The following is a 10,061-nucleotide window of genomic DNA, read 5'->3' on the forward strand; positions in this document are numbered from 1 at the left end:
TATTACGGCTGTGTAGGTCTCTAGCTCCTTCACGAGATCGGCAGTGGAGAGGCCGCATTCGGCACATGAGTGAGACCGATGCAGGGAAGAGGAGGCTTGAGAAAGTAGGGACGGACTTTTACGAGCTTACCGGAGAGGTTGATGTGGGTGATATAATATAGAAGGTTGGCGGTGAGGCCAGAGTGCGTTTTCAGAAAGACCAGGTTTAGCACTCGCTTGTCTCGAGGATGAGGTTGTTAATGGAGCGTTCAGAGAGGTTGGTAGCGTCCATTATAGTTTCAAGCAGTTCGTAGAGCAGGATGGTAGGGGCAAGGGTGCCAGGCGGGATCTGAAGCCCTTCTGATAATACATCCAGGTCAGATCTGGCAGGTTTCGCAGACTTGCGAGTGGCACGACCGTTTCTCTGCATTCGTCAGTAGATGGAATAAAGTCCATGGTTGAGTGGAGTGCAGCAGCCGTGAGATCCAGTGGGTCAGAAAAGGCGCCTGCCGTTGGTTCATGGGGAGGGGGCGAATCTGAAGCCGACGATGTAGCTGGCGAGCCGTGGGGCGGCGGCAGAGGCACTTGAGACGTGGGCTCAAGGGGGCGCGTCTGAGATGTATGGACGATGGTCGGCGGCAAAGCGGCGGGTGCAGCAGGCCACGCGGGCTCGGGGGCGCGCATCTGGGATGTATATGGGCAACGGTCGGCGGCGATGCAGCGGATGCAGCAGTCCCCTGCGGCTGATGCAGGGTGCGGTCAGGCATGTCAGCACTCTGCGTTCCTATAGGCTTAGCGCGGTGTGGCGCCGCTTAGTCCTGTTAGACCTCCTGGCTAGATGGTTGAAGGTGAGACCTTGCTAAAGCTGGTATAACCAGGTTCCTTGGAACGCTAGGGACCGCTTGATGTGAGTCTCGAAGCAGACGCAGTCTATCGTGAAGTGGCGGGGACTGAAAGAACGGAGCCCGTCTTTAGATAATGTTTTATGAACACACTGATAGCAACTTTCTAACCTTCCAATTTATCTCGAAGTTTTGCGCATTAAGTTTTTTCTCTTTGCACCGAGTCACCGAGCAGTTAATGTTGGTGTAGAAACGCAATGGTGTACTTCCGGGACAATAAACATAAATAAACTACAAGCAATCCAAGAAATGGTATCCGCATATATTGATTTTAAAATCTTGCGGTACATGAAAAAGGGTAGCATTCAAAAATGACCCTCAAGTGAGAACGACCCTCTTGTCCATAATTTCTACGCACATATACCTTCGCTGCAATACCATTATTTGTACCCTCCATGAAAACATTGAGGAAGGGTAGGCGTCCATAGTTTCTTGTTCATCCCCAAATGTAGGATTTCTTAGCGTGGTTTCAGGGCGAGAAATAACGTTTCCACAGTTTTACCTCTATTTGACAGCACACCTGTGATCTATATACCGCAGGAATAAATTTGTTGATGGGTGTAGTGAACTAAGCACGAAGCTCACAGTCATTCCCTTGTGTAGGTCGACTATAGCCCGAAATATGCCAATGATGTGAATGTAGAATAACTTGTACTCAAAAGTATTCCTCTGGAAGTTCTTTATGACCCGGCTAACAGTGTTTATTTCAATGTACGCGCTTTCCTGAAGAGGGAGGCTGCCACTAAAAACAGCGTTTGAGCATTGGACACCTAATTCGCGGAGAAAAATGTAAACATTGGTGTCGCTTCGCATGAGACCACATCCAATAGTCGGTATCTTCAACTTGTACCAAATCTTTTACGTTAATGAAGGTATTCCCGCCTATAGCACACAAAATCCCTGGGGAAGATAGCCGGACATATTGTAGAACGCATAACAAAGGAAGGCAGAATAGAGCGAAATGCGACGTCATTTGCATTCACTTTTGAGTGCATAAGATATCGCTGACATGAAGGTGTTGTGTGATGTTTTTGCGGCTGTAGGAAGAAGGAAAAGAAAATGCACAGGCCTGCTACTGTCTCTGTAGCTGAGCCACCTCCGCTGCTTCGTGCAAACAGAAGAGGTTGGTTCATAGGAAGGGAAAGGCGCAGTATCTGTCACACTTGCTCTGTGGACACCTGAACCGCGCCGTAAGGGAAGGGATGAAGGTGGGAGTGAAAGTGGATAGAGAGAAGGGGGGGGGGGCGTAGTGGAGGACTACGGAGTAATTTCGACCACCTGGGGATCTTTAACGTGCGCTGACATCGCACAGCACACGGACGCCACTTCGTTTCGCAAACAGAAGAGAAAATAGAGAAGAAAGAAAAGGAAGAGGGAGGAAAGAAAAGGAAGAGGGAGAGAAAGACGCGCACCGTAACACCGTCGTCCACCGCCGAAACTGTGGCGGGTGCAATGACGGCCCACAACAGATAAAAATTCTATGGTAGGCTAGCCCCCGCCGCTAGTGGCGGGGACCTTCTGGTTCCAGCCCCCGTTGTGTGATATCAGGAGGCTATGAACCCACGGGACGAACTCATTATTCAAGTGGCTTTTAACGCGGTAGCGTTAAGGAGCTCGTGTCGCAGAAAAGCCGGTGTAGTCAGCGTCCAGTTCCCGGCATGCACTTCATAAATAAAAAGCAAGTTCCAAGATGGGCTGGGTGGGAATAGAACCAGGGTCTCCGGAGTGTGAGACGGGGACGCTACCACTCAGCCACGAGTTTTTTTTTCTTTATTTCCGAGGTATACATGAACAACAAATTGTCACACTTAATAAAACACTTCAGGTGCCCTTGAGCTGACGCGTGTGAGGTTAAAATTTCTTCAATTTTACTAGGTCATCCAGAACTTCTGCCCACTGTGGTGGGTCGGGGAGCGCGCAGATACATTCTCGTAGATAAACAGCACTTTCAACAAAATTTTCACGTACACTGCGAATGTTAATATCTTCATGCCTTACTTGCATCCGTGTTTTCCACAAGCTGTGGAGGCCCAGAAGCATTATTAAAACATAGGGTACGTCTTCGTTCTCCACCGGTAAAAACCGGATGCCATAAGGGTTTAGTGGTAGCTCTTTTTTAATTGTTCTTTGTAGCACGTCCAAATGAAATACTGCATCCCAGCAGTCTAAGAATTAGTGTTCAATTGTCTCTGGCTTCTTGCAAAGCAGGCAGTTTGTCGTCCAAGGGACATAGATTCCTTTTTCGTGAAGCCAGGTTTTGACGGGTAGAGTGTTCGAGTGCAACTTAAAAAAGAATGTTTTGGCAGCCGGTCGAACTGGCATCCTCTTCACTCGTTTTAAAATATCCTACCCTGGGCCTCCACGGTAGGGCTCACGATACAAAGGTGCCGGCAGCATTATTTCCACTAGGTCCTTATACAGCTTTTTCTTGCCAACACTGTACAAATATTCACGGGAAAAACGCACTTCTAACAACTTGTAAGAGAGAACTACCTCGCGCAAATAACCTCTGACAGCACCACGCATGTTTTCACTTGAGGAGACAAGAAATCCGGGTAACAGCCTTTGCAGCCGCACTTGCATGACTGTTCTTAAAAAGGTGTCATTTTGGTCGCGAAGAAAAAAAACGCGATACCACTTGGCGCAGAAACAAATGAATCAAACCGACTCCTCCGCTTTTTAAAGAAAAAAATAAATTCGTTCGCCTCGTCTTTTCCCAGGTCGAAGTCCAAAGAAAAACCGCAAACACACGATGAATTTTTGAATGGCAGTTCGTGACGCACATAGAACATTTATTACATACCATATCTTTGAAATCAAAAAAACATTGCAGATGAACGCGCGTGAAAAGATTGACAGTTGCCTTCCCTGCCATGCTTCCGCTTTCTCTGGCACTCTATTTGTTTCTTCCTTCCAATGTAAGCTAGGATCGCGATAACATTGTAGGGGCACACCCAGATACTGCATTGGCACGGAAGACCATTGCAATCGGGAGAAAGAAGCCGGTTCAGCATCCCATAAGCCGTGCCAAAATTCGGAGCTTTTTTCCCAGTTAACTCGACATCCAGTCTGGTCACAAAACTTTTCAACAACGTTAACCAATTCACAAATGCTCTCTCTGTTTTCACAAAATACTGCAATGTCGTCCGCGTATGCAAGTAGCTTCACATGCGCCGATTGAAGCTTGAAACCCGGGATGCATTCATTATTGAGAATGGCCAAGCATAATGGCTCGAGATAGGCTGCAAAAAGCAGAGCAGAGAGTGGGCATCCTTGCCTCACCGAAGAACGCACTGCGAGACTGTCAGCGAGATCGCCATTCACTATAATACGCGTCGAGCAGTTTGCGTACGCCATTCTCACTCCCTCCACGATTACCGAGCCCAGGTTACAATGCTCTAGAGTGGGGAAAGGGTGTCGTGTGATACGCGATCGAACGCTTTTTCCAAATCCAGCTGAATCATGGCAACCTGACTTCCAAGCGTGTCTACACATTCCAGTACGGTTCGTGCCACATGTATATTTGTGGCGATGCTGCGACCTCTCATGCCGCACGTTTGGTGCGGTCCGACTAATTTGGCTATTACACTCTGCAATCTCTTCGCTAAAACCTTCACAAAGATTTTGTAATCAACATTTGTCAGGCTTATTGGCCTATAGGACTTCACCAACAGGCGTTTCTCCGGATCATCAATTTTTGGAATAAGTACGATGTGTGACGTAGTAAAAGATAATGGCACTTGTTTGCGTTCGTAGGCTTCTCTTATCACTTCCAACATAAGGCTGGAAACATGGTTTTTAAATGCTTTGTAAAAGGAGGCGCTCAGCCCATCTGGTCCAGGGGCTTTCCCACATGGGAGGTCATCTATGGCCTTTTCTATCTCTTGCAATGTAATAGGCATTTCAAGGCTCTCTTTCACATGATCTTCGAGCGTTGGCATTAGCTGCAAATATTCTTTTGGAAACCCTTCACTATGTTCGCGCGTATTACTCAGAAGTTCAGCAAAATGTTTCAGAATCGCACACTTTATATCTTTAGCATCGTTTGTGATCTGCCCTTCATGTCTTATTTGCCTGATTTCCTTCTGGCAAGCATACCTTTTTTCATCTGAGAGCGCTCGCTTTGTCGGCGCCTCGCCAGCCCACAGTTTATCGCTTCTGCATGTATAACCGCGGCTCTGTACTTCTCAGCGTCGATTCTTTCTAAATGAGATTTCACATCTCTTATTTGCTTCGTGAACTTTCCTAGCGCACAGCTTTCCATGCACAACAGGCACTCAAGTTGTCCATGAAGTTCCTTTTCTGTTTCTTTCTGTTTGTACCGAATAACACTGCTCTTTTCTATTGCTTTTATCTTCACCTGCTCTTTAAATCTTTCCCATTTATCTGCATCGCTTTCTTCATGCACCTTAAGCAAACATTCCAAATCGTTCGTGATTACCTTAACATACTCTTCGTCCTCCAAAATTTTCTCGTTCAGTTTCCATAGATGCCAGTTGAAAACAGATTTCTTAACCTTCATTCCAAAAGTCTCACTAACAAGGCAATGATCACTAAACGAAATAGGTTTTACAGTATAGTCGGTAGAGATTGGAACGAGATCAATAGATACATACAGCCTGTCTAGTCTCGCATGACTATCGCGTTGAAAGTGCGTGTATTCCGGACGGGTTCCAGCAGAAAACACATTTCCAATGTCTTCCGAGCAATAGTCATGCACCAATACATTCAACAGTTCAGCGCTCTTGTCCTTGACTGGTCTAATCTTCACTCGATCAGTAGCAGCACACACACAGTTAAAATCGCCCAATACAAGGAAAATTTTGTCACATTTCAAGTACGGCTCGACTGAATAAAAGAAGTTTTGACGATCACTTTCAACATTGGGGGCGTACATACAGACAGCACGCCAAAATAAATTTGAGAACAAAAAGTCAACAACCAAGAGTCGGCCACTTTCGCATGCAAATACGCAGTGTACGCTTATACCCAAAGTATTGCGAATGAAAAGAAGGCATCCGCCTGATGCCCCCACTAAGTGACAAACACACACATCAAAGTTTGCATGAAAAACAGACACCATGCGGTCTGCATGGTCCTGAGATTCTATCTTCGACTCTTGAACGGCTAATAAGTCGATTTCATTATCTAGCAGCAGGCGATTCAACTGGCATTGCCGCCTTCGGGCTCCAAGCCCTCTAACATTCAAGGTTGCTACACGTAATGGGACATCTAGCTTAATTGCCATGCATCTAGAGAAAACGGCGCCTGATCCATGTGATGCCTACCTCAATCGTCCATGTTGCTCTGCTTGTCCGAGGTTCCAAAGCGTACGTGCTCGTATCCGGCCTCCCAAAGGGATGTCTGAATGCGTACTGAGGCGTGCCTGACCACCGCACTTGCCACCTTCCATAAACACAAAGAGCCACAGCCGAAAACAGGCTATGACGGCTGATGCACCCCCTGCACTCACATGCATTAGGTCACGTCCAAACAACGGAGGCGGTTTCCCCACCTGCCGCGTCTCGGATGAAACGTTCAGCCGAGGCCTCAACGTCGAACGTCGAACCCCCGGTGCTTTCGATGGCGACTCGTCACTGCCACCACCAGGCTGCAGATCCTCACCGGCGCTCTCATCATGGGGCCGCTTCCCAACGGGTAGGCCGCTTACTCCTGCGTTGAAGTCCATAACTTCGGAGTTGGGAGACTCCGCGCTGCCTTGGCTTTCGAGCACAGGTTCTCTGGCGTCCGCCACGCTGTTACTTGCGTCCAGTTGGGAACCATTCTCCACTGGTGCAGAATCCGCTGTTGCAACGGCCGTGGACGTCCTCCTCATTGTCAAAGGGGTCAACACCGGCCCATCATTCCTTGCCGGTTGCCCGGTTGTTTTGGCTGACTCTTCCGCGTCCGCCTCATCTATCAGATGCTCGGAAAAATCTTCGCTGTTCCCAGGTCCAGCGATGCTCGCGTAGCTGCGAGAACACTGCCCTTCTTCGTGGCCAAAACGACGGCATGCACTACAACGCGGAACCTTACACTCTCGGCGAATGTGGCCGGTACTTCGACACCGGAGACATAACGGAGGCCTTCCAGGTACTACGACGAGCGCCAACTCACCGCCGACGTTCAGCTGGTGCGGCGAGTCGTCCAGTTTGACCCCCACTTTCATCTTCAAGGTGACAATCCTGCTAGTTGAACCCTTATTCGATATGCCATGCACGCGCCAGCGCTCCCTGGCCACTTCGGAAACCTTTCCATACGGCGCGAAGGCCACACGCACATCTTCATCCGGAACATTGTGAAGCAACCAGTGGAGCTTCAGCCTCACATCCTGGTTAGCGGGATCAATAACGAGGCAGCGACGTTGCTTCACACACAACTCACCCACTCCAGCAATCTTCTTCACAGCATCCGCGTCTTTCATAGTGATGGCCCAGACGTGGCTCATGCGATACGCCCCCATGGCGATAACGTCAGGGAGCAGCGAACGCTGAGCCAACGCGTCTCGGAAATCTTCCACCCGGTACGGGCGGGCCCTGATATCCGCGTGCAAAAAAACTGTGTTTAACACAAAACGCCCTGTTGGAAGACTTGGCAGAACAACCTGGTAGTCATTATCCTGTTCCATAGTCTTGTTACCGCGGCCCGACTCCCTTTTCTCTTTTTTAACTTTCACTCCCACATCTTTCCCTTCCCTTGGCGCAAGTTCAAGAGAGGGTTTGCAGATGACAGGAACGCTACACAAGCAGGACACCTCTCGAGGAATCTCGCGGTATATGAGAGATCACGCGCACAGATCTCACGCACAACTCTTGCCCACAACTCCCGCGCACTGGATTACGTTCCATGAGCCTGGAAGGCTTTCACCTTAAAAGGGACGTAGCATTACACGCGATTGTTTACTGGCTCGATTTTCATTGCAAACGTTCCAAGTTCCCGAAAAAATTCCCACGGCTAACTTTTGAACGCATCTCAAGTATTTCTCACACTGTGTGGACAATATGAAAGCTAAATAATGGAGGCGAATGTGTTATTTCATGTGAAATTTATGTTAGATTGCATGCTAATCACCTTCAAAATCTAATGCTAAAATAACATATGAACAACGACCTCTTTTGCTCACACGTACGTCCATACCCATCGACCTCTACTACCTGCTGAAACCTGCTGCACTCAACAAAAGAATGCAATATAAGTCATCGGTACTGATAACATTCGTTCCATCTCTGTGGAGGTCTTGCGCTGGGTGTTTCAAACGATTGCGAGCTATTTTTTACGTCGTTCGACTCATCACCGTCGTTAGATCTCTTTTGTAGATTGACAGTTTTTCTGCCTTACGACGATAGGAGTCGTTGAAATTCCAGCGAATGAGCTCTGTAGAGGTAACGGTACAGATAACGGTAAAATAAAAATATAAACTGGCGCGTCCCCATTTTTTACTTCACTCATTGCGTACTCCTCTCGCGGCGAGTGCGTACAAGACTCCCACCTTCACGGGAAAATTTTACTCTGAGTGCATCTAAAGAAAACAAGAAAATGAGGGGCCACAGTGCTTGTGAAACTGGACTTTAAACAAAGTTGGCTCAAAACCAGAACTATGTACTCATTAAATCAGCCGCATATAAAATCGCCTCATAAAAACCGGATCCTAGCGCAATGTGCTGGTCTCAAAAGTGGCACCTTGCAACCCCTTCGTTCCCAGTAAGAAAGGAAAAGAAAAAAAAATGTATTGCTTATTCCTGCCTCTAACGTCAGTTATCCAGCATAATATTTTAGCTGGATCGTGCGCCAAATTGACCCAGTTCACATCCTACAAGCTCCGCAACCAATAGGTACGTGTAGAGCGAATTATCAGTGACAGCTTTGCAAGTGGAAAGTCTCAGCGGCGAGGCTAGAATGAAAGTCTTCATAGAATTCATGGTCGCCTCCAACTCAACATTGTAAACCATGTGGCAGTCGTGGCCGAGTGGTTTGGGCGCCCGTCTCGGCTGCGGGAGGTGGTCAGTTCGAAACCCGCCGCCGGACACCCACCGGTAAAATTGGGTACAAGCGTCCCCCGGCCCGGCGCCCGGCTCTTTCAGGTGTGTGCGTTTGGAAGAGGCTCTGCTAACCCTGCTGTGCTCCTTCGAGGGCTTAGTTTCGAACAAAACTGCCCTGCAAAGGCTGTGCTGACGGCGGCGATTCAGTGCCCTACAGGATTGTAAAGTCGCGAATCAGCTTAGACATCGACAAGGAGTGAAATAAACTAGCAAGGCGGAAGCACATATTGACTATTAAGCGGTTAGATGGAATAGAGAGGTAGTGGACAATACGTTGAAAAATATGAATTCGCCCTTAACCGACAAGGACGACAGATTATTGTTCAAGCAATTAACGATTACCTTACAGCTATTGTTACGAATCTGCACAAAAAGGCGATAACCAACGAATAACATCGTAACGCGTCTAACCCCACAGGTAATGTAGAAGGGAAGACGTCAAAAGCTGATCATAACCGCAAGGCATTCCGACATGAGGAACTATAACTGGAGCCACTCAAGGATGCTATATAGCGTTTTATATGAGTGCTGTCATTTTGCATAGGTCGCGCCATCCATCAGCTAAGTTGAGAACAACCGCCATGCTGGTATGTGCGGTCGCATCCGCTGAACAAGAGACGAGTAGCGTACATCGGCATTTCTGAGCTTTCGCTTCTATATTTTTGCTTTTGCAAAGCTTCTAACGGAAACAGAAAGGCTTTTCAGCAGTAGTCAAGCCGGTCGGTCACTAATGACCGGAATTTACACGCCTGATCTTGCCGGCCCAGGAGTTCAAGTCTGTATAAAATTAGTGTGTAAATTTTATCTGGTTCATAGAGACGGTGTCGCATCACTGGCCGCGAAGACGGTGAACCAAGCAATGCAGGACCGATTTTGATCTGCTTTTTATCGCTGAGTGACTTCTATATAGATGGGCTGCCGTAACAGTTTGAGCAGTGAAAGCGACGAATTTGGCCATTTCAATATTATTTGAAGCAATGCTAATCGCGCTACATTTTTTGTGCCCAGTGATCATCCATATAATATGTTTACTGCTTGAGCGGCTACTACATCGAGTTCTCACTCCTACACTGCAGTAATATTTATACAGGTTCATTATTCTTTTCGGGTTCATTTTACCTTCACTAGGTAACTTTTGTTC

General features: G+C 47.7%; 1 protein-coding gene across 1 annotated transcript; it reads right to left on the reverse strand.

The window, feature by feature from the left end:
• Window positions 1–205: 205 nt before the first annotated feature.
• LOC146209504 (uncharacterized) lies at window positions 206–9,558 on the reverse strand. Its single transcript, XM_084580392.1, has 4 exons — window positions 9,551–9,558; window positions 6,258–7,576; window positions 381–716; window positions 206–336 (listed from the first exon to the last, which is right to left on the reverse strand). The coding sequence occupies exons 1-4, from the start codon at window positions 9,556–9,558 to the stop codon at window positions 206–208; spliced, it is 1,794 nt and encodes a 597-aa protein (XP_084436518.1).
• Window positions 9,559–10,061: the final 503 nt, after the last annotated feature.

Source organism: Amblyomma maculatum, chromosome 1, assembly GCF_055883805.1.
Source record: "Amblyomma maculatum isolate TAMU_Amacu chromosome 1, ASM5588380v1, whole genome shotgun sequence".
NCBI classification, from domain to species: Eukaryota; Metazoa; Arthropoda; class Arachnida; order Ixodida; family Ixodidae; genus Amblyomma; species Amblyomma maculatum.